This window comes from Cnephaeus nilssonii (genome assembly GCF_951640355.1).
Source record: "Cnephaeus nilssonii genome assembly, chromosome: 6".
NCBI lineage: Eukaryota > Metazoa > Chordata > Mammalia > Chiroptera > Vespertilionidae > Cnephaeus > Cnephaeus nilssonii.
This window is the reverse complement of record NC_137077.1, coordinates 8,219,080-8,245,024: the sequence shown is the minus strand read 5'-3', so window position 1 is coordinate 8,245,024 and position 25,945 is coordinate 8,219,080. Positions and strand designations below refer to the sequence as shown.

At 39.2% G+C, this 25,945-nt stretch overlaps 1 protein-coding gene across 13 annotated transcripts in view; it reads right to left on the bottom strand.

Moving 5' to 3' along the window:
* RBFOX2 (RNA binding fox-1 homolog 2) overlaps positions 1–25,945 on the bottom strand; it is a 248,184-nt gene that overhangs the window by 8,560 nt on the left and 213,679 nt on the right. For 4 of the 13 annotated variants that reach the window (XM_079774766.1, XM_079774755.1, XM_079774759.1 and 1 more), the window contains 6 exons: positions 19,884–19,976; positions 16,823–16,883; positions 13,362–13,415; positions 13,152–13,244; positions 11,639–11,783; positions 7,880–7,919 (listed from right to left, as the gene is read on the bottom strand). In XM_079774766.1, coding sequence (XP_079630892.1) covers positions 7,880–7,919; positions 11,639–11,783; positions 13,152–13,244; positions 13,362–13,415; positions 16,823–16,883; positions 19,884–19,976 — 486 coding nt within the window. Of the gene's footprint in view, positions 1–2,975; positions 3,008–5,003; positions 5,047–7,879; positions 7,920–11,638; positions 11,784–13,151; positions 13,245–13,361; positions 13,416–16,822; positions 16,884–19,883; positions 19,977–25,945 lie in introns of all 13 variants that reach the window. The other 9 variants (XM_079774760.1, XM_079774761.1, XM_079774762.1 and 6 more) reach the window with 6 other exon arrangements.

Sequence of the window (25,945 nt, the reverse complement as noted above, 5' to 3'; positions counted from 1 at the left end):
TTCAGGTGTGAATTTTTATTCCTGCCGATCCCTATCAAATATGACTATGCTCAACCGGCCCATCCTCACACCACTTCGGAGTGGACGACAGCACATTTGGTTTCTCCGGGTTAGCATGTCAATTTCTCATGGACATCTGGAGCTTTCTGCCCTGTGCTTTCTACTCTCTACTCCCTCAAATGTTCAAGTGTTGTTAAATCTACGCAAGGAATCACAAATTCCGTTCTGTATCATTTCTTAGGATGGATAACAAGTATTTTCTAATGGGAGTCTTGCTCTTCTTGGCCATCTGATGTGGCAGCTTCTAGCTGGCGGCTCTTATTTCTGTCCAGATCTTACTTTGGACACATCTGCAGTTCCTTACAGGCCCCTAGAGCTCTCTACTTCCCTCTTCTGTAACGTATGCTTTCCCTAACTGAAGAAACGGCACGGAGGAGCATTTACTCTTGCTCTTTTGATTTATTTGCCTGAGTCAGAGAGCTTCAAATGTGCACTTTAAAATCCCCTGATGGGCTTTCAGTGGTAATGTATTATCCCTTCTTTGTTCTTCAAGGAAATGACTTAAAAAAGTAAAAATGTATTTCTCAGTTACAGATTATTCTACAGATATTCATACAAATTAAGAAAATTCTGCCCGGCCAGTGTGACTCAGTGGTTGAGTGTTGACTTATGAACTAGGAGGTCATGTGTTCGATTCCTAGTCAGGGCATATGCCCTGGTTTCGGGCTTGATCCCCAGTGTGGGGTATGCAGGAGGCAGCTGATCAATGATTCTCTCTCATCACTTATATTTCTCTCTCTCCCCCCTCTTCCTTTCTGGAAAAAAAAAAATTCTAATTAATATTAGCAAGCACTGGCAATGACATGGCAATGACAGGACCTGGCAGGAAGCACCACAGGGGCTACTTTCAATCAACATGCCTCCTTTCGTTCTAGTCAGTTCTGTGGGAGCAGGCAGGCTGGACCGATGTGGGCAACACTGTACAGCCCAGCTGCAACCTATACACATCACATCATTTACAAACTAACTGAAGTATCTCTCTCTCTCTCTCTCTCTCTCTCTCTCTCTCTCTCTCTCTCTCCCTCCCTCCCTCCCTCCCTCCCTCCCTCCCTCCCTCCCTCCCTCTCTTTTAACTTCTAAAGGAAATAAAGCAGCAAAAGCATTTGTTAAGGCAACAAGCTAATAAATACTGTTGGAATGTTAGGCTTTGAATGAACCTTAAAGGCCCAGTTTCCATTATAACAGGAGACTCCATCAGTGCAGAACTAACGCTTGTACTGTAACGTGTGCAGCAGGGTCACCTTTGCTAAAACTTCTTTGTGAACCAGGATAATGTGGTAAAGAAGCATTGCATGGTTTGTCTCTCGTATTCTCTCAAACACCAAAATACCTTTAAAAAGTAAAAAAATAAAAGTCAAGGTAATAAAAGCAGTTAAAGCCTCAAATTTGTCTACTTGAACAGAAGATTAAAACTGAAGTTCTAAGCCATAGGGCTCACGGTACTATAAGTAAGTCTCCCAAAAGACAGAGATAGTGGGGAGTACGTCATGTCAGCACCGCTCTGAGGGACACCGCACTATTTCTGGAAAATAAAGAGCTTCTGAAGGAGATTTCCGATAGAACAATTCCCCTCAGGAGCCATCAGAACCTCGACGTTTTGGGGCGATGTTATTGCGACTTCAAAGGGATCAGACTGCGGGAAGAAGCTTCCTTCCCAGCCAGAAGGAGGAGGACAGGATCCACCTGCAGTAGTTTCCTTCGACTGTAAGTGAATCTGACTTTGGAGTGTGCATCTGTTGGGGTTCTCTGCTATTCAAATTCAGGAAACAGGGCAGGGATGCAAATATTTTATTGACAAGAAAAGGCTTCAGAAGGATATCAACATTAAGAAAAACTACATTAACGTTTTTCTTAAACATAACTACTCTCTTAATTACTTCATGATAATGGTGTGACTGGGAGGTCTTTTACACAGGGGTCTGTGCTTAGGATGGGCAGGTAATATCCTAATAAACGAATTTGGTAATTCATGATGATTACCGCAAAATTAGAAAAATTTAATTTTATATCATGGATTTACTCTTCTTAGAAGTACTTACTCCAAAATATTTCTGCTCCTGCTTTAAATTGATTGTTGAACAAACTATGTCACATAATATAAAACAGGACAAAGAAAATCCAGATATTTCTATTCCAAATTAGGAGTGAATAAAGACTCCAGGCTGATACTTTCCCTTCTACTAACAAATCTGAAATCTTTTATAGAACATGAGAACAAAGTGCAGTTTGAAACACCACAGTTTTCATTACTGTCTCTTAAGTTTTCCAAAAGAACAAGGGTAGGGAAGTGGGAAGGAGAGACAGGGCTCAGGCGTGGGGAGGGGATATGGCGCCACATTTATTAATCACATTAAGAACTAAGCATGCCAACATCTGGAGCTAAAACAACCAGCAAATCACCACGTTCAGACTCGGATTGGCTAACTCTATCTATCCCAGCATTCTCTTGGGACAGCGGTTTGCCCTAGGCTACCACAAGCTCGGTGAAGTACAGCCTCAATTACTAGAGCGTGCAGCCACAACGACCTGGTATTACGGAAACAGTCAGTCACCACTTGAGTTAACATTCCAGACCCTAACGACTGGCCCCTCCCCAGCCCAAAGAAAAAGGAAATCTTGCCCACCCTAGCCCTGGCCCACACCACAATGTTAATAATTATAACAAGCAGTAACCCATCTGTTATATCAGAGAAGGGAACAGAGACTCCACTGAGAGATTTAGAGTGAGATGTTAACATTTCTTCAGCTGACTGCACAAACAAACAAACAAAAAAAGAGGAGAAATAATTCATTTGGAGATATGAAGTCATGAAATAGCTGATGTGTATTGCTTTTAACCATGCACTGATGCAAAACTGAAGCAACCATTAATAATAAAAATTAAAAAGGACATATGTATTTACACACAATCAGACCTGTTTGATCTGAAGCAGTTTGCAGATTCTATCTGTGTGTGATTTGAAATAAAACAAAAAATGGGGATTAGCATGGCCACAGCACACCCTAATGTAGGAGGGCACACACGGACAGCTTTTGGAACCCTGATTGCTGGATAAATTTGGCATGGCTATGCCTGGTCCAAATATATACATGCCCCTTTAAAAATGATGACTTTCCGGTTCTCCTGCACTTCACTCTGCATGACTCCTAGTGCTCCCAATGGGGCAGCCTATGCTACCTCCCCCACCTCGTCAACCTTCCTGACCTGGCAACGTGACTCAGTCCTGGCCCAGCACTCTCGGGTATGCTTGCCCTCTGTCAACACCCATACATTCTGATCCACAGTGTTCTGCTAAAATATCTCCTGTTTAAGCATTGTATCATTACGCATAGCCATAACATCTCTGCCCTCGAATTCCAGCTTTTTCAAAGCAAAATGCTGTTACCTTTAAGGTCCTTTTGTTGTTGTTAAAGTCTGTTTTCCATGACTCAAAGTCACCTCCTAGGGATTTTCTACCGCACTCAATCTAATTAATCTAATGAGCTGTATGGCGCTGCCACACTGACCACATGCCTCTCTGCAGCTGGGCTTTAAACTAGACCAAAATGGAAGGGCTCTACATATCACCCTCCTGCATCTGACCTCTGGCTGCCGCTAATTCTGTTAGCTTAATCTCACACTGGAAGACTTTCCCCGTCCTGATTGTAACCTAGCCTTTAACTGTATTATATTTTGTTTTAGGTTTACATTAAAACAGGACTTTGGTGAGCATGTGATGTCAAGACACCTTCGTTCTACCTGGAAGACAATGACGTTATGTGACACTGAGGAGAAGGGTGTGTACTTCAAGACCAGCAGACAGAATGAGAGCCTGTTCCTTGTATGTGGTGCAGGTTGATAAAGCACGAGGGGTATGTGTGTGTGTGTGTGTGTGTGTGTGTGTGTGTGTGTGTGGAGTGGCAGGTGCGGTGCTGAAAATCACCGCAGCAGAGAGAGACTGGCTTGGGCTGAGTGCTGTGCTTCTGCGACTCACGTTGTTTGCCCCTACACGCTTCTACCCCTCCCTTCCCTCGCCTCTGCCCCACTTCAGCTGAGAACCGCTGCTCTAGATTGCTCTCGTGTGAGGGCCTCCTGAGGAGACAGAGTTCTTATGTGGCAACATGGCACCTTTGATTGAAAGTGAATAACACAGACGTGAGTATAAAAATTTATAATTGTTACGATCAACTTGTTATCTCTCACTTATTCCTTCTCAGAGAGATGAGAGATCATCTTTAATGAATTAAATCTTTCAAACACTGCTATTCCACATCTCCCCAAAGTCGTTCATTTCCAAGCTCTTGCTGGTGCTACATAAATGAACTAACTGAATTGTGAAAAGCTATCCTAGCATCCAGCTATCAGCGGCAAACTTTCTAACAGTGCATTAGTATCCAAATGAACTCACTGATGTTGTTTTAAGATGAAAGGAAAGTAGAAGGGAAATACATGTTTCAATTTTAGAGTCCCAATATGTCTAGATTTTTAAGGCAGCACAGTCCAATTACCACTATGATTCTACTACAGGGCCCAATTTGGGACTTAGGAGTCCTCTGTGGACAGATTCTACTTTCTCCCGTCTCTCATTTCTTTCAGAGTAGTAAGAAAATGTCCCCATCTGCTAAGATCTCCAAATAGAAAAGTCCATTTAAGCACCACTGTTCAATGTGATTGACAGACTAAAAGAGGTGGCAGTGATGGGACAGTGCACTAACACACCCGGGGTGGATATGTGGCAATGGGACAGGGGCACTTAATTTTAGAGGTAGTGCCATCATGTATGAACTTGACTGTGTGCACTGCTGAGGTAGCAGGGCTTAGATCACACGCTCACAAGTCTTGATTGTCCAAAAAAAGCCTCTGTTCCCATCTCTAACGTGGAGCTGGAATGGTTAGTATAATTCAATTTTTTTTCACTGCAATCCACATCTGATTGATTGGCAGGTCACACTGGCACTCCTACCTGAGGTATTTTAGCGCTAATGATTGGTTCCTGTAAGACTATTCTATAACAGAACACAGGAAGAGCAGTTCAAAAAACACAGCTGTGGAAGGAAAACAATCATACAAAAAGCCCGCTAAGGGGCTCACCAGCCTTTTCTTTCCTTTGGATGCAAGCATGCTTTTCACAGGGTGACAATTAGGAGCAGTTTGTTACCCACTTAAAAAGTGAAGTAGATTGAACCATGCCTTTTCTACTGGTCAATAAAAGGGGGGGCGGGGCGGATGGACACATAATCTATGTGCTTACCCCATGGGTCTGTTGGGGCGGGGAGGAGGGGGAAGAGAGGATCACTTTATAAATTATAAGCACAATCGCTACATCAGTTCTCCAGAGAAGAAAGTGCATAAAAGACACAGAAAGGAAGAAAATGACTAGCAAGGATTTCAGCCTAGGAGCGGATCAGAGGAAAGAGATTTCAAAAACCTCCACAATTAATAGCCTAAATTACTATAACAAAACAAAAGCAGCAACTCACACTCTTTTCATTCATGTCATCTCTCAAGTTCAAAGCCCATTCTAACTAGCTAAACCCTACACTCTTTCTATTTCTAGCCTGCCCTCTGAGGAAACAAGAGCTAACCATGCCTCGGTAGATTTCCACAGATGGAAAATGCACAGAGAGAAGCAGAACAAACTCAAGGTAAAATGATAGGGCTTTCCTGTGTGTGTGTTTTTAAGATGCATCCTTTGCTCCCTCGCATATGGAATAGGGAATATAACGTTCTAAAAGCTAGAATTATATTATACCTCACTCAACAGTTACCCCATAAAGTATTCTTATTTTTCATTAGTGAATTCGGATATGATTTCAGCCCCAGTGACCAACTTTTTCCTCCAAGTAACTGCTTTAAGATAGGAAGTAAAAATGGTAATTACTACTAACTCTTTTCATCAACAAGAGGCCACAGGTCAAAAAAATATTTTGGTAAGGTCACTGAATTACTTCTGTTTAGCTTGATACAGTAATCCAGCAGGTAGATAAAAAAAAAATTCAAGGGTATTTTCTCAACTATAGAAACACCATCTCTTTCTTAATGAAATCGCATACTATGAACTACAGAAATGAGAGAATTGTCAACAAATAATTTTGGTTGACTGACTTAACAAGGTGGAAGTAGGCCATACTTTAAAAATCCCCAAATATGGAACATATTAGAGAGGAAAAAAAAGCTTGATTTAAGAAATAATTCATATGGAAAGTGTGCTCGAACAGAACAGATTTCAAGAAAACAACTTTAATAACATAAAGATGAGTTTCATGAGAATATGGTCACTAATGTAAATGGGAAAATGTACATGCTAAGGTCGTATGCAAAATGTATACATATAGAAAAGTGTCATTTGGTGAAAAACTAGGAAATATTTCCCTAATCCTTAAGTTTCACTGTCAGCACAGGAAAGAACATACCTTTCCATACCTCTTGAAAATCATCTGAGGAAATATATGTGAATTTTGATTAAATACTAAGAGAGGTAATGAAATATGGATTAGTTGGGTTTTGTGCTTGGTTATACAATAACTTATGTAATCAAGGGTAGGTCACAATCTCTACGAGAGACATATCTTAAAAGTGAGAGGATTGGGCCTGAATCATGGCTAAGGTTCCTTGAAGCATTTCTCAAATTAAAGAATACTTTGAAGGTCTATTCTACACAGGATAGGTGTATATAGTCACTTACAGTACCATGTAGGACCATTCTACCCTATCTCTACTTCCTGCTATACAGAGCCTCTACATGCATTCTGAAAGTGCACAAACATTTTTAGATTGCCAGAGAATCTTTGGCAGATTGTGAAAATTAGTTCACTAAAAAGGTATCCTTAGTGATTTTGGGATGTAAGGGTGGAGAAAGCATTTCTAGACAATTGTAACCTAGGTCCAAGAAATAATTTCATGGTGACAAGTTTACCTTACAAAACTGTTTCTTAGTGATTTGGTGGTTAGACCAAGCTTGCATTCAGTAAAAGACTTCAAAACTCACAAACTTTGACTCTTTGTCAGATCACTTTGTTCATATTTTAAATGATAGACGACAAACCAATCAGAATGTTAGCTATAGCTAGACAGTCTAAGTACTGGATTACATGTTTAACACGGCTGGTAGAATCAACAAATCATGTATGACAGTTCAATGTTTGTAAGAGAAATCTAGGCTGCTAATTCTGCCACTCATTTCCCTCTAGATGGCCCTTAAGAAAAGAGACCTATAGGTTGTGAACCTTCTATACAGAAGGTCCTTAGGCAAGTGAATATTGGTTTCCTCTCCTTCCCACCCCCTCTTCACTGGCATCAGTTCCTTCTTTCGCTTTCACACGCTAGTGCTCTCTTACAGTATGTAAAACAGGCAAAGACCAATTCAGAAAGATCACTGCCATCCACATAAATCAAAGCTCTAATGATCTAAAGAGGGGTGTGAAATGAGAAGAAAAGCAGAAAAGGAAAAGAGCTGGTTGAAGGCTAAACTGTCCTGTCATTTATGTATGCACATGATACGACAGTAATAAAAGACTTTAAACCTGCTGATCATCTCGCAAATATGTTCGTGATCCATAGACCATCTGTGGGCACAGGGAAGGGAAAAGAATATGTCCAGTAGACTGAGTCCAGCCATGACCAGGAAACCCAGAGGCTCAGTCTGGCCCCAGGGGAAAGCGCAGTGGCAGAGAAGCATGCTTGCATTCTTAAATATATAAATATATATATCCACAAGGAAAAAGAAAACAAAAACTAAATAAATTATATTTAAAAAAAAACACCAAACCAAAGAAACAGAAAAAAAAAGGCTGGCTTGTCAGGGGGTGGGGTCGAAAAGGCCCCAGTGTGTGTACTTACATAGAGGTCAGCACCGTAAAATCCGTCCTGGTAAACCACACTGCAGAAAATCCACACAAAAACAAAAACAAAAAAACAAAAGAACAGAAACACATTCCGGTTATTGAGGACGGCAGCATGCACATGCGCTTTACATGGGCAGGTGATGTATGAATACATGACCTGGGCTCAGGCCAAGGCCAGTCAGTGAGGACACAAGGAAGTGCACGCACGTTACTCAGCTCCAGGACATGCGAAGAGGAAAGGAATGCAGGCTTGGAATGAACCACCTGGATGTCTGGTAATTAAAAGTAAGATGAAAACAATAAAGAGTATTCCCAGGGGGCCTAATACAGCTATTGAAAATCTGCTGGATTGGAAGTATCAACTTTTCATACCTGGAGTGTTTTGTTTTGTTTTTTTAAAATAAGCTTGCCCTAGGAGGAAGTTTTTCTTTAAAGAGCATCAAAAGAAGTGTGTGTGTTTGTGTGTGTGTGTGTGTATGTGTGTGTAGGTGGATGGGTGGGGCAAGGGGCCTGGCATAAAGAGAGGGGCTTAACATGAAAAAAATGAACCCAAAGAATTCCATTAAGGTGAGACCTAGGCTAAAGTATATTTCAAAATTATGCTTAGTATTTTGTTTTATTTTTGGAGTAATATGTACATTTTTTCTGATATCCATACATCACCTGCTTTTTACCCTGCACATTAGACATGCGATAAGATTTGGCTGATCACACAAGCATGCAAAGTATTATTATTCAGCATTTTAAGAACCAATGCAACACCTCAGAAAAACAAGTCAATCAATTCTGACCAAAGTAAACAGAGAAATGTAATTAAAAAAAAACAAAACAAAACAAAAAAACACAACCAAAAATACCCACAATGCATTGCTTTCACAAGCAGAGATAATGAGCTAATAAAGGTTAAGGTGATTGGTCCAAGGTCCAAGAATTGAAAGGTGCAGTGGGGATCCCAGATAGTAACAATATAATCCAGAGTGGGAAGGAGTAACTAGAAGATTTTAAGGGTTCTTTTTTGACCATAAGAATACTCATGGAATTCTGAAAAAATACAATTGTTAACTGAAGTTCTGGGCATGACCTGTTTTATTTAAAAGAATAAAACTGAAAAGGTAGCTGATTAGGAGTAGAAGGGTTATTTTCCTGTTTAGAAAATTAATTTGTATCAAACAAACAGGTACATGGCTCCCTTTCTGTTTTAATTCTAAGCAACATTAAAATTAAAATACAGATTTCAAACCTTTTGAGGTATTTCATGCATTTGTGCAAAACATTGTTTTGGGACCAAGAGACAGAATAGTGGTAGAGCTAAAAGAGAAGGCTTTTTTCTTCATATTTGTTAAATCAAGACTTGTCTATTTTAAATTAGATGTTTATTGTATAGTCAACTAAACAAACTGGAAAATTTCATCACTACCTTCTCTGTTAACAATAAACAAGTCAGCAAGTAAAATCATCACATCATATTTTTAACTTGAACATGAAATCACTCGCTCCTTATAGGTAACAGGAAAGTTTCTGAATCTGCTTTTAGCAACATTTTGTTGTTTACAGGACAGCAGGGTCACATTCTGCAATGCCCCACATATGCTGTGCCTTTGTCTTACACAACAGGCAAGTTGAACTCATCTGTGATGTTCATTGAACTAAGTTCTATCCATTTTTAGAGTCTCCAATTGCAGCTAAAGAATGGTGTTAGAAAGTAATCTGCCTCTCAACTGCACTTTTGTAAAACAGAGACTTGCTCATAATGAGAATTCTAATAAAATGCAAAGCATAGATGCCAAGTGGTGATTAGTTAACCTTCAACTATTTCAGTACGGGGAGACAGGCAAAGATTGAAAAACATTTCTTCTATAGAGAAGAGTGGTGGCATGAAAAACATGAGTAACTTTTACACTAAGTTGCGTCACTTACTAGGAATATTCAGTTAAATTCTAGAAGAATTCCAATATTCCCTGTTTCAAATGCTATAGGAGGCTAGAACACAATGATTAGTGATGAAATTAGTTTACTAAGCTGAGAAGCAATTTTAGGCCATTCCCCATAAAATACTGGACTTATTCCTTGCCATCTTCCATGTAAATGGTGGTTTAGTTAATAAAAAAGAAAACATGGGACATTAGTGTTCAATGTAATGCACAGAAATTGATGTGATTAGACATAAAGATAAAATATCGTTGAGCAAATATATACCTGACACAGGCTTGGTAGAGAACTCGTTCTCAAGTTTGGCCAATAGACTGAAATGACCTACATCAAATATGAGTGAATTGAACCACTTTATAAAGTAACTCAGGAATATCACAAAATAAAGATGTCCCATGTTTCTGGTGAGCAGTATCTCTTTGTGACCATGATGGTCAACTCTCTTTGACTGGAAGACGCTTCATGAACAATTTTCCTAGTGTGTAGAACTCCCAAAAGGTTTGTTTTTGTGTTGTAATTAAATATTTCTTGGTGAAACAATACTGCATCTTTATTTACTTCTTTAAAAAGAGATGTCAGAGGTTGAAGGTCAAAGGTCAAGTTGGGGGGTAGGGATAAAATTAAAAGTAATGGCAGAAGATGGAGATGGTGGAATGCATGGGATTTAAACACCTACACACTGCAAACAAAAGTTTATTTCTAAAGCAGTTCCCTTCTAGTGGCGGAGCCTGCTCACTTCAACATGCACTTCTCTTATCTAGTAAACATGTTCTAACTTTGTGGAATGGAGGACCCCTAATGGCATGTCCATTTGGTCTATGAATGAATGCTAAATTAGCACACCTGAGAGCCAATTTTGCCGTAAGGAAAGGACCTACAAAGGAGGCTTTTTCCCTTAAATTTTAACTAAGTAGCAATGAATAGGGTCCTCTGCCACTATATTTATTCCGCCGTAAGAATATGGAAAAAACTATCACAGGCAGAGAAAAGGTGAAGAACACAAATGTCACATCTCTGAGGAAGGAAAGTCCTTGATGCAACTACCCTATAAAAAGTCCACTCTAAAAATATACGTTAGACTCACACTGAGAACAACTAAAAACAAAATCTGCCATCTTCACTCCTTCTCCCCATTCAAGAACAAAGGATTTATTTGTTGCTATGGAATCAGTCCACTGCATGAGACACCCTCCATACAAAAATCAAAGGGTGAAGGATGCTCAGCTACATTAGTTGTTTTACCATCATTCAGAAGCCAACTGTAGTTTAATTCTTCCTACTTCTCCCTTTCTCCCTTGATTCAATTGGACTTGGTTCATCTTTGAATTAACCTTTTAATCCGTTTCCTACAAAGAAAGCAAATCCATTGTGGGTAACTAGCTCTGCTGCTCACCACCAGGCAGTGAGACCAAAAGGGAGGGCACATGTGACAGCCTCAGCCCCAGCCCAGGGTGGTGACGGGGGTGAGCACAGCAGAGGCAGTCTGTACTACAATCTTGAACTCCTGTTTGGTTCTCTGCAGTAGTGTTAATCCATATTCGTGCGATGCTGAGTGAACTCCATGCCAACACATTGCTAGTAAACACAAGACGGTTCTGGCTACGGTCTTAAGCCACTACCTTGAGGGCTTAAGGTGCCAAAATGAAGATTTAAATAATTGATATTTGTTATATTCTGATGATGCTATATTTTGGTTCTTGCCATCTAATTCGTTAATTTGTAAATAATCATAGAAACTCTACTATGTGGCACGGCAACATCCGGAAGTTATAGAGGACCATGGTATTTTCTTGTCCAACTGTTTATTCTGGAATCTAATACTTACCCTGGATAGGCGGGAATGGCTGTTGGAGGTACCGCTCGCACTGCACCATAAACCGTCCGCCCCCTGCCCCTCAGATGGGCTCCTCTGAAAGCGGCCGCCGTGGTGGCTGCAGTTGGGTAAGGAAATCCAGGAACTAAAGGGAGACCCAAAATATGACAGAAATGTCAACTTGCATTCAACAGTAGGAGTACAAGCACAACTTGCTTTGAATCAGTTACAAGAAAGATTAAGAAATATGTTCCATATCTTTTCTGAAAAAGAAAAGGGAAAGAGACCCAGGATGCATAAGCTCATGGTAGCATGCCTCTTTGATCACAAATCTTGAGTGAGTTTTCTTCGCTCCTTCCCAATGCTGGCGTCACCACGCAAGCTGGTGAGAAGCAGGTCAAGAAACTCTAAGAGCTACCACCACAGTAAGAAAGGACACTTTCCATTCCTGTGGGCAATTTAAATGGACTGATATAAACTCTTTAACTGGCCAATTATTAATCTTGTTTCCAACATTATTATGTGCATATCGAAATTATTCATCATGGGAATATTCTTTTGTGTTTTTACATGGTGCGAAACTCCAAGGCACACAATAGTCTTCAGGTATTTCATCTCATTAGTCAACTTTATTCCTTTATCTAAAGTATTTTAATCCAGAAATGGAAGGTGAGAGGGGAACTCCATCTCCCCTGCGGCCTTGTAATCTGTAGAGGCAGTCATTGTCTGAGGCCTGTTGTAAGTGTGCTCTATCTGGAAGGCACGCAAAGACACTGATTCCATGTCCACCGAACTGTTAATTCTACCTCTTGCTGGAGCAAAATGACTCAAGTCAAAGTAACTTTGAGATATCAACAGTTGAGAATAATCAATAATCCTGGGGGAGCTTTTAAGTGATACTCTGCCAGAGGGTCCGAAGCTGACTTGTAGAGAACATCTATATATATAAAAGCCTAAGCAACCGTTACAACTGGTCAACTGGTCGCTATGACATGCACTGACCACCAGGAAGAAGACACTCAACACAGGAGCTGCCCCCTGGTGGTCAGTGCGCTCCCATAGCCAACCTTCCAAGGTCCCTCCCCCCTACTGGCCGGCCCCGATCAGCCCCGATTGGGACTGGGTGAGATGGCCCCAATTGGCTCCAATTGCCGGCCAGGCCAAGGGACCCTGCCTGTGCACAAATTTGTGCACCGGGCCTCTAGTGTATAATATATCCCACAAATACTTATTTCTTTTGTTTTCTGTATTATCAAGTACATACTAAAATGCTCTTTACATGCCCTCATCCCCTCTGCCTTTCCAACTACTTGTACTCTGTGGTAATCTTCATGATTTGGTCAGAAGGATTCTAGCACAGGCTAAGCAGGACAAGGCACCGTGACAGTATTATCGCTCCCAAGAATGCCTCCTTTTCAGTTATGTATTATACTTGGGGGGGGGGGGGGGGGGGAAGAAAGATTTCTAGTACATCATTGCTTACTCAACAATCAAAATCCATGCCAGGCCAACATAGGCTACTTACTGATTAAAGGAATGTAAGTGTTAATACCCCCTCTTCCTGATAGGGGCACTGCTGCTTCGTTGCCCAGGGACACATCTGCTTGAAAGCTGGATGCTGATTGCATTAAAAAAAATTAAAAAATGCAAAAAGATTACAAAGTAATAGTGAACTGCAAAACAACAGATGTTTTTAATTAAAAAGCACACACGGAAAAATCAACGTAAATACTACCTGCATATAACTCGGGGCCATATACAGCTCCAACTACTGGGCTTAACTTCCAACCTGAAATGGAAGAGAGGACAGTGAGCATTTAAGGTGGCATGAGAATACAGGGAAACGGAGTGATGTGCAAGTTGGCTTCAGACGTCTCTGGGCTTATTTTTGTCTATTCTCAACTTTTCTTTCGAATGACAACTGGGGTTTATATAAGAGTGATGACATTTCTACACCTGATTATCTTCAAGTAGTATTGTGATGGGATAATGAGCAGTGGGGTGGGGGGGGGGGGGGGAGCGGAACGGAAGGGATAAAAGGAAGGAGAGAAAAAAATTGGGAGGGAGGGAGGAAAATGGAAAGGGAATGAGAGAAGAAAAAAGAAAATTAAACAAATCATGGCGTTTGATAGTGTCTCTTATAGAATTGCCTAACAACCTATTCTTTGTTTAGAAAAAGGAAAAAGGAAGAATACAGTACATGTCATTCTATAGCACATTTATCATCTTTTTTATGTATCATCTTAACACTATTTATTACTCCAGTTGTTATATAAAGGTGTCCTTTGACTGAATTCAAATTTGACCTGGATCTTTGCATTCCATGTTCGATTATACCATGTTGATGGGATTCTTGGTAAACTGAAATCTCCTTTCACTGAGATCTGCCATTGGGATTTCACTGGAGTTAACCAAGTCCACAAGGAGAAACACTCAGTAATAAAATTGAAGCTATATTCCCAACTTCAATGCATGTCCTCTGAGATTTTAATTTGTAATATATACATTTAAGTGCATCAGACTTTTAAAAGGTTACTATACTGCTGAACATTAGCTTAAACATTTATAAATTTTAAGTATTTCCAAACAGTAGGTTTGGTGTCAACTGAATTTCTTCACTCACTTTTTATATTCATAGGACTATGGCAAGTAAATAAAATGTACTACTGCCCACTGTTAAAGATTAGAATTACACATAAAAACTTTAATCAATAAATATTTATTGAATTCAAACATGCCCTATTATGTTTCTGAAAGACTGGCTCTTTGGTTTACTTCTTTGATATTAGTTTAAGGGCCTAACACTGTACCACTGCTATTCTATAAAATTATAGATGGAAAGAAGAAAAGGTCAATGATCAGATTTAAATGGCTACATCATTCAAGAGAAAACCCATTAATTCTGAATTAATCCAATCCCCATTCATTATTTTATGTGCTCATAGACATTCCCCTTCATTCTTCTACATAAATATTGTGCCAAATCTGGGTTCAAATCCTACCGGAACTGTAAGAGCACAGATGTTCGGCAATGTCAGACAAAGAAGTGTTTCCAATCACCATACACTGAAAGGCTGAGCATTCACCAGAAGGGCACCCAGCACTCTTGTCACAACCTTTAACATGACAGAGGAAGAGCTCTAAAATGTGGCTCCATTAGACTTGACTATTGATTTAGAATATTCAAAAATGATCCTTTTCTTTTTCTTTTTTTGTGTTAAACAGCTTTAATTGCGGTCATTGTGGCTTTTCGGCACAGTAAGAAATATTGCACATGATCAACATGTTTTGTTCTGGGGTTGGGGACAAGAGTAGGGGGAATCACCTTCTTAGAAAGTACAACCCAAGCTGGGAGGGCAGAGAGGTGGGGAGAGAACCCTCCCCATGCCTGTGGCAAAGTGCAGGAGCCCCTACTCCCAAACTAACCTGAGTCCAGCCCCTCTGGGGAAAAAAGGGGTGCGTGAACCTCTTATTCCACAGGTGCCTCCCTGTGGCCCAAGGCCCCTCACTTCTCTCTGATTGCAGCCCTCATGAGCCATTTTGCATAAAGTACAAGTGAAAAGATCTGAAGGTCACACACTCCAGGTTATTATGTACAGGGAAAAATGACCCTTTTCTTTCCAGCCAATGGCACTATTACTTAAGTACTTCCTTTAAATGCATATAATGGATGCACATTATAATAATGGTATACAATGGTAGGCTGCCAATAATATGTCCAGTTTTATATAATTTACAATGTATCTTCACAGATATTTATTCATTTTGATCTTCACAAAACCCAAGATAGGTACCACTTGTAGGACAATGAGGAAGTACTATATTTCTCTGGGTTTCATGTCCTAAATAATCATAAGCTAAGAGGGCTGGATTCTGATGACTTCTAAAGAGCTTCCTGGGGCTAAAACTCTGTGACTGCAAATTTACAGAGATGAAAACAGAGTACGATAGGAAACTGGCTCATTGTCACAGAGTGAAAGGAAGAGTCAATCTAGAAGTAGAATTTCTATCTTCTGAATTCCAGTGGCTCTTCGGCCACACCACCCTCCCAGGATCTAAAGGAAATCTGACATACTTTGCCTCTCCCACTAAAAAAAAGAAAAAAAATATATATGTCTACATTGGGTTTTTCTCAAAGTTGCAGACACTGCCACTTTTGTGAGAGCAGTGCAAAGAAGAAAACATGAGGTAAAGGGGAGGTGGTGGTACCACATGATACACCACCGATAAAACAAGTAGGGAAAATGCTGACTTGTGTCATCTGTTTGAAAAGCTGGGTTCAATATATTCATTGAAGACTTCGTGGGATACACTTCTATTTCATTTAAGACGTTACCAGAACATACTGTTACCCAGCAGTTAGGTTCAAACTTCCACAAAGCACTAAAAAGGGAGAAATCCCCCTTTTATAATCTAGATAAATCCTGCAGAACTCTAAAATAGGAAACAGAGAAGGAGTTGCTCAGACTAAAGTAGAGCTGGAGGCCTCAGGAGCCAATCCATACAGTTTCCTCCCCTCCGCCCCCTCCCATAGAGCACCATTTGTAAACCACTGCTGCACAGCAGATTAAAATGATATCCCATCTCATTTAGAGAACATGAGTCTAGATTAAATTTGACAACTGATATAAAAGTTGCTTCTGTTAGACAAAATCGTCACAGAAAATTTTCTTCTCAATAAAAAAGATTTGTAACACGCACTATATGACATCTACCAGTCATGGAGTAGAAAAGAGAAGACATACACCATGGCTATTACCTCTAGAAAAAAGGAGAACTAAGTGTCAAGAATTATTCTACTGATGCTCAAATAAATAGGAGCTGGCAGTAAAAGTGAGAATGGGTGGGCAACCAGGGGCATTTTGGACAAGCCTAATAATGTATTACAGAGAACTACAGCAGCCAAAACAGAGGGTTCTTCAGTGGGACCTAACCTGAGTTAAGAGGTAACCTCAAATGACACATTCACACTGTATATCAGATGAACTTTACTGAGACCAGAACACCTTAACAACTAAAAAATTAGCTTAATTCTAAGAAAAAAGTTAAATTCTAAAAAACAAAATACCCTCCTAGGTAAATGAAACAAACTGTCCTAAGACTGAAATCAAGAGAGATTCTTTGATGTTTACAAAAAGCTAATTGTTTTTACAAGAATAAATGGCATTATTCTGATGATGATTGGTAATCTCTTACCATTTGCATATGGTGTGACCATCTTCTTATTGGTCATTACACGTGCTGTAGCATTATTCACCTAAAAATAGAAGGAAGGGGCAAGGGGGAAGTAGACCACATTAAGAAACATGATGTTGTTTGTCCAATAACATAGTATTCAATTTAAAATGTAAATTTAGAGAACATTGATTTAAATAATATAGCAATATAAAATATTAATACATAATATTTTAATTAAAGTGTTTATTAAATGAGGCTAACAAGAGTAAAATGCAGTTTCTTAGTCTCCAAATGGAAAACTAGGGCCACTTTACCATCCAGTACTCCAAAGAAAAAAATCCATTTATAAGTACATTGGAGAGCTCTTAAACAGAGAAGTAAGTCTCTGCATTAAGAAAAATATGGGGAAAATAATAAATTAGAAACAATTGTTTTCACATGAACTCTGAAGTAGTTCATTAATAAAATAGAGGCCATATATTTACAGGAAGATAAGAAAATAAGTCTGTGAATTCCATCTATTCTAATGTTCAGCATTTTTGGTATGTTTGTGTAAGATTTTACTGTTTGAAGTTAGTCCACAAATACAGGAACTAAATATCCATGTTGACAGTCTTCAGAACCATCATGAATTTTCTAGACCATGTGGTCTATCCATTTATGAATCAAGTTTTCAGAAGGCCTTTAGATTAGGCACTTAAAAGAACTGAAGATAATAAAGCGTATGTTTCTTGTTGTGCGGTACTCTCCACCCTCATTACAGAATGGCATAATTCAAAGCACTGCTGGTGCCGGGTAAGATGGTGTTACAGAGATGGTGCTGATGAGGAAAGGTGAAGCAGCCAGAAGTCCGGGCACTGCAGCCCAGTGGCAGGACCAGCCTCAAAGCTCCGGCCGGGAGGTGAAGCCTCACCACACAACTTGATTGAACACTGTGCTGTCAGGTCATAAACAGGCCAGTTTTGAAAAAATAAAATAAAATAAAAAAAAGATCAAACATATAGCCGAAACCGGTTTGGCTCAGTGGGTAGAGCGTCGGCCTGCGGACTCAAGGGTCCCGGGTTCGATTCCGGTCAAGGGCATGTACCTTGGCTGCGGGCACATCCCCAGTAGGGGTTGTGCAAGAGGCAGCTGATCGATGTTTCTCTCTCATCGATGTTTCTAACTGTCTATCCCTCTCTCTTCCTCTCTGTAAAAAATCAATAAAATATATTAAAAAAAAAAAAGATCAAACATATAAAATATGTCTTACTTTGCCTCTGGGGATTTATATAATCTTAAATTTGTATAGTGATAAATTTATGTTACAAAAAGACCAATTTTAGGTAGAATAGGAACTTAAAAAATGCTTTAATATGTCTTTTAGGATTTGTATAGTGGTAATATTCCTATGTGAGGAAAAGAGCTTGAAACTCCATTTACTCTGGTTTGACCCACCAAATAATACAAACATTTCACATTTAAAAAGAAAGAATGGGATACAACAATGATGAGACTGGGAGCATGCTGTTAAAAACACACACACACAAATAAAAGGAAAAAACAATCACTTTTGGGGAGAAGGGAGAAAGTGAAGAGCGGGGCTCTCACAGACAGGAATGAGAATGAGGCAAGAGCTTACACTAGCTGCTGGAGCAGAAAGCACCCAAGCACTTAAAAGAAAAATGGCCAGAACCAATCAGAGACCACCAGTCAGCAAAAGAGACCAATAGCTGCATGGAACAGAGAGAAAGGGTGGGACAGGAAAAGGGGAAAGGACAGGAACAGAACTTGGGTAAAGAGAACAAAAAGGCAGGGAAAAGAGAAAGTCAGGGCAGGAAGGAGAGCCATCAAAGGCAAAGGAAGAACAGTCAGCTCTGAACAGAGGTTGGGAAAGAGGAAAAGCAGGAAAGGAAGTAGGGGCAGGAAGTGCATTAATAAAACCAGCCAAACTGGAGTTCAGTAACTCTGAGTAAGATGTGCAAGGGGGACAATCACCATGACGTCAGTATCAAACAGCTCAGATGCTACAAAACAATGTACATCCAAAGTCCAGGCGGCATTACCCACAGCATTGAAAATAAAAGGGGGAGGGAAAGGAAGAGGAGCAACAAGTCAAATCACATTTTGTAGTGTTAATGTGAGATGGCAGATGGACTTTTTCTTTCTTACTTAATTGTTTTGTAATTACATTTTATAAAGCTTCTTCTCTAGCGCTTTGGTTTCACTTACCGCCAACGGGCACCATCGCCAGCATTGTGTATAGTTACCATGGAAAGAGTGAGTCAAGTGAAGGGCCCTTAATGCTAAACCATTGGAAAGGGAGGGGGAAAAAAAGCAAAATATGCACACATCTTACTCAAAATGGTGGATTTTATATCTCATACTTCTCAAAATTGGGGAAGGGGAAAGGAGCCAGTTAACCTTCATTGCCTTATTAAGAAGGGCTGGTGAACACCAGGCAACCGCCAAACCCTCTGTTTGAGGACTTTATCCATTAACTGTTGAAATTCTTGACATCAAATACATTTGATGAGTTGTGGATTCTTTCCTCCCTCCTAACAAACTCTAGGATCTTCTATTCCTTGCTTATCACACACTTGGAGGCGACTGGCCTCCTGAGAGAGAGAGGGCATTGGCTGGCCCCTTGACTTATTACAGGACACAATGTTATAAACTGGATAGAGATAGACATTTTTAAAGATAGTTTTATATTGGCCTGATCATAGGAATTTGAAGTCTGGCAAACTGAAGCAAAGGAAAAAAATCAAGAGAGCAAAGGATGAACACTTTGGAGGAAAAAAGTAAATGAAAAATACACAGACACACACACACACACACACACACACACACACACACACACACACACACACACAGTAAAATAAAATTAAAATTCCCAAACAAAAAAGGCGGGGGAGGAGGATAGAAGTGTTGCTTCTATATATTTTAGTGCAAGAAGGTGAAGGACAGAGACACAAACACACATACATGTGTGCACACACACAAACAAGACAGGGCTCCAAATGTGAAATAAGTGAGGCAATACACAAAAAGAGAAACAAAAATATAAACCAGAAATTGAATTATTGAAGACATGCACCTCGATTTTACGGCCCTCTACCACGGTGCCGTGTAATTTCTCCCTGGCCCTGTCTGCATCAGCACTATTCTCGAAAGTTACGAACCCGAATCCCTGCATGCAGCGGGAGAAGGGGGGAAAACATGCACATCGTTATATTGAAATACTGATCTCGTGGTCAATAGAGAACAAAATATCACAGTATGAAACTGACATCAGCAACAACTCAGCAATATGCTCCCGAAGTCACATTTTTGGACCATGCATATTTTGTAAAGGGAAATTAAATCCAGTAAGAGAATAAAGAACTGTTGTGGTAGTAGTAATAATAATATAATTATCAATAATAACAACAATAAAATAAAACATAAAGCATGTGAGGCCAGACCAAAATTAAGGTATACAGTTACTCGGGTTAAATTATTCAACCAAGAATCCGAGTATTTTTTTTTAAATGTCCTGCTTTTCTCTCTCATTTCATGCTGTTAATATACGTGTTCCTTTATGTAATACTAAGAAAATACTTCATTATTCAATTATTCCCTAGTAACTTCTACATGAAAACTGATATTTAAGTATAATCATTATGTAATGAGGTTTTTAAGATGTCTAATCATTTGAGCCCCCACTTTGCCTCCTGCTTGTACCACCTTGGAAACAGGATAATTTAAGACATAATCTTGATGTCTAATTCTGTAGGTATTGGGTATGGTAAAGAAAAGCACTCATGCTTGTCTAAGCAAATGAATTATCACTAAGCAGTGGTCAGTCAATGACATTTCCTCAGTGACAATTTTAAAAGACCACACTGGCACACAGAGTAAAAATACAGGGGTGGGCAAAAGTAGGTTTACAATTATAAGTACACGAAAGTTTATTCTTGTATTATTTAACTAGAGGCCCGATGCATGAAATTTGTGCAAGAGTAGGCCTTCCTTCCCTCAGCTGCCGGCACCAGCTTCCCTCTGGCACCCGGGACCTGGGCTTCCCTTGCAGGCCTGGCTTTGTCCAGAAGGATGTCCGGTCTAATTAGCATATTAAGCTTTTATTATTATAGATTAATAAAGGCCTGGTGCACCAATTCATGCACAGGTGGGGTCTGGTCAGTCTGCCCTGATCTGGGCCGATCGGGCTGGCTGACCGCCAGCCCGGGGGAAGGGGCCACGAGCAGTTGGCTGGCTGACCCCCGGCCCCTGGTCGAAGGGACAATTTGCATATTAGCCTTTTATTATATAGGATTGTATTATTTTCCATACGAACAACTATAAGACTACTTCTGCCCAGCCTTGTATGTTCACCTTAATTTCAGAAAATTGCTTATCCAAATTTGCCTAAGTTGTACAATTGCTGACACCTGCATCTGCTACTAAATGTATTAGCGATTTTCCACATATGGAGAAAAAAGGAATAGTCAAAAAGGCAAAGGAAATGAGATCTACGTTAGTGACATCAGTTGCATACTATTCAACAAGAAAAGAATACCATAAAACAGTAATACAGTTGCTACCTTGAATTAGGATTAATTTATTTGTCCATTGTAGATACTGAACAGCAAAAACCCACAAGCTTTATTTCACTACGTGGACAAAACAGGAGACCAGGGAGCTAACCCACTTTACTGTTCACGGTGTATTTGAAAAGACTGCATGGGTTATAATCATACTGTTAATTTCAACATCAGCAGGATTTACTATATTCTTATACAATTTTTTCATATAGCACTGTATCTGTTTCATTTTAGATGCAACTATAAAATTTTCTCAAGTTATTTACATCCGTAGAGTGGTAAATTCTTAGAAATTTCTGGGAAAGTCCTCATTTCTCAATAGCTCTAGTGTTCCTCTAGCATTCTTTAAACATCCCATTATAGGATAACCTGGAACCCTTTGTTACTCAAGTTCTGTTTTACAGCTTATTACCTTGAGTTCTCCTGTATACACAAAACATGTTCTTAACTGAGATGGTAAACAGTGTAAATTTCTCAATAACATTTTATAAAGGCAACTCCATCATCTTAAAGGATCGGATCGCTCAGCATTCTAAAAGATTATATGGCTGGGCAGCGAAGCATGGAGGATTCCAATGGATCATCTCTACCTTCAATTTGGATATCACCATAAATACCCTAGAAGGTGCAATGCTAAGCTGATAGAAAATTTTCAACGTATGTTGGCTTGGGATGGGATATTACGGGTAAATTAGTTAACACTTCCCTTAAAAAGAAATAAATGTGTTGTAAATATCAATGGGAACACATTTTAAAAATCAAATTTTGATGTTAGTATGTATAGGTATATAAGAGCAAGTTACTAATTAATTCCACCATTTGTTGTCTATAATAGATCCGCCGGAGACAGGAAACCAGGTCTCCAATTCTGGAGAATCCTCCAGAAAGTTAAACCTTTTAAGAGAGGTCACAGATAGCGATGAGTTTTATATCACATTTTAGAAGTATTATTAGCTGTAATCCAACTGTTTGCTACAGCCTCATATATTTTATGCCTTGGATAAAATTAATAAATTAATACTTACATAATGAATTATGTGCATACTAAAGCTAGGTTTTTAATTTGAGCATTAAGACTATTACCTATATACATATATACATACATAGATGTTTGCCTTTTAAGCAAAACCATGGGGCAGAAAGGCTAAACCTGCTGGTTTCATTTAGAAGGTAAAGAAACTGAGTCAAACTGAGGTTAAGTACTCAATAAGCAACAAGGCTCAAAGCATCAATAAGGCCTTCTTTCTTCCATGTAGCTTCTTCCTATGCTAATGGTGAGGAAATTAAAATTCAGCTTTGAAATCCAAGTTCAGTATTCTATTTATTAAACTACATTAGTTCCCAAATCCTTTAATTTTCTTCCTCAAACCCAACTGCTAAGTGTGCTCCGTGACTCTCCTCTCTGGATGTGCAGGCGGGACACCTGGGACATGATAACTGCATCTCCCACAGAACACAGGGCGGTGTCACCAGCACGGACACTGTGCGGTCAGCAATGACCAAGGTTAGCACCTGGTGTAAGATTTCTGTCAATAATGACTTTAATATTCTGGAACAAAATTTCACCTTCAAATGCTTTAAAATAGTTTTTAAAAGAAAGGTGCTTATATGTAAAAGGAAATGCTGATCAAGACACCAAATACATGACAATAAAGCCATCTGTACAGCCATCTTCACCCAGGCCCTCGGTCCTAGGGTAAGAGGAGGAAGGCCTTGAATACTTCGGGAGCCCTGATCTGAAACAGAAAAAAGAGCCTTTCTTTCTTTCCTTTGAAGATAAATAGACCTTGTGGCAGGAAGAATAATGCCCCCCACGCCTTGTCCCAATCCCTGGAACCTGTGAATATTACCTTACAGGGCAAAAGGGATTTTGCAGGTGTGATTAATGATCTGGAGATAGGGAGACTAGCCTGTATTATCCAGGTGAGCCCAGGGTAATCACAAGGGAGAGTCAGAATCAGGGCGGAGCAGCCTGAGAAAGACTGGGGGAATACATTTGGAAAGGGGCTGTAGGCCAAGGAATGTGGGCCGCCTCCAGAAGCTGTAAAAGGCATGGAAGTTGATTATCCCTAAAAATTACTGAAAGAATGCAGTTCTCCAACACTTTGATTTTAGCCTAGAACAGTGGTCGGCAAACTCATTAGTCAACAGAGCCAAATATCAACAGTACAACGATTGAAATTTCTTTTGAGAGCCAAATTTTAAAAACTTAATCTTCTTCTAACGCCACTTCTTCAAAATAGACTCGCCCAGGCCATGGTATTTTGTGGAAGAGCCACACTCAAGGGGCCAAAGAGCCGCATGTGGCTCGTGAGCCGCAGTTTGCCCACCACGGGCCTAGAAAGAACCATTTTGCACTTCTGTCCTCCAGAACTGTAAGATAATAAATGTGTGTGGTAGTAAGCCACCAAATTTGTGGCAAGTTGTCCAGAAGCAATAGGAAATTAATACACCTCATAGAATTAAAAGTCTGATTAGGACGGTGAAACGCATGACAACATTTTTAATGTATCGGCCTTAAAATGCTTTTCTCTTATGTCGAAACGTCAAATGTAATTTTCCATCAACTCAACTTAATGTTTGTTTATCTATCACATTTACAATTTTGTTTCAAGAATATTAATTCAAATAAAGGCTGAAATTTTGTTTTAATGTACTATGTTCTTCAATAAAATGTAACATTTTTGAAAATGTGCCAGGAATTGAGCTAAGGATATTCACAGATTATCCAGGCTCAAAAAGTTACTAATAGGAAAGTATGCTTATATGAAATTATGTTTTAATGTGCCTTCATTCTTAGAAATCTAATTCACATTAATAAGTCAGGCCATTCAGATCTCTTGCTTTCAAAAAAATGAGTAAAATTATGTCCAATCCTAACATTTTCCTTAGAAGAGCTTTAAAATGAGCAATATATTAAACAGGGAAACATTAACCAGTCTGATTAGCTTCAAAGTCAAACTAAGGTTTAATGTCAAACTCTTAAGAGAAAATATATCAGGAATGTAAGAAAATAAAAAACAGATAAAAAGTAAACCTTTATTTTAAGAAATCATGTTGATATGTTTGTCAACACCAGCACTATCAGACAGAAATATAACACAATCCACATATAATTTAAAACTATTACTAGCCACATTAAAAAAGTGAAACTAGGTAAAATTAATTTCAATAATGTATGTTATTTAACTGACTATATACAACTATGAGTGAGATGTTTGACGTTCTTCTTGTGTGTTAAGTCTTTGAAATCAGTGCGTATTTTACACTTAAAGCACATCTCAATGTACACTTGCCACATTTCAAGGGCTCAACAAGGCCACTGTACTGGACAATGTAGGTCTATGTGCTTTATACTTTTACCTAAGGTTCTCAGTTCCCAAAGTCCTTCTATGTGAACAAATAAAATACACCCGTGTTACATTAGTGATTACCAGCTCTCTTTTGGAAATCGAGGAATACTGTGGTTATTGGTTGTGGTTAAAGCTTCTTCCGAGTGTGACAAAATGTTATCACCTGCCTTGACATCATCAAGGGCATAGAAGCCGAATAACTGTCACCTTTTTAGTCTGGCCTCAGACTGCAATAAATAACAAGCAATAGGATGAGCATTGTGAAAGTATTTTTTAATTTGTATAATCTTTGAATTTTTCCATCTCAGAAGAATGAGAAAGAAAATTTACCATGTAACTTTTTAGGGAGAAATCAAAAGCAGACGGTTCTCCTGGGTATGGCCAGAACACAGAAATTAAAAAATAAATAAAAGAAAAAGAAAACTAAAACCCATAAAATGGTAACAAAAGAAAATAAACTAAGCCCTTTGGAAATACATGCACTGTTAATTCAGTTTTAAGTACAATGAAAACCATTTCATCTCAGCATTACCTGTCAATTTTACTGAAAATTACAAATGCTGACTTAGTGCAATTTCAATACAGTCTTTTGACCATATTTATAAATAAATAAATAATCCTTTTTTCCCATGAAACCGAAAGCCAGGGAAATAGGGGAGAAGTTAGAGCATAATACGTATGTCTGAGGAATGGAAACAGAGGTTTTATCTTCTCTAACTCCAGCTTAAACTTTAGCCAAACCAGACAGATCTCCATCATCCCAGAAATCCACCTGTGAGAAGGAATAACACATCAACTAAAAATTTCCTAGCAAGCTCAATAACTGTTGCTGTGCTCTATTTTGCGGTCCTTTCATCAACTTAATAAGTGGTACCATAGGAAGAAGTAAAGAGCTCCTACACATTCAGTATTATAATACATACATGTCCTTTCAAGTGACAACTCTACCAGAAGTATGTTGAAAAAACTTTATGAAAAATATAAATGTTAGCATATGCGTACTTCTTTATTTAATAAATTTGATAATTATCACAAATTGTTATAGGGCTGGATGATGATGAACAGGATGGTGGGAAATCTAAATTTCAACAATGGAATAAACTTTGAAAAGCAACAAGTTTGCAGGCTCTAAAAATGTCTAGCAGAGAATGCAAGGTCAAGAGTACTGGGGATAGAACAAGGTGACCCTTATTTAGAGTTATGTTTAAGATTCTATGTGAGAA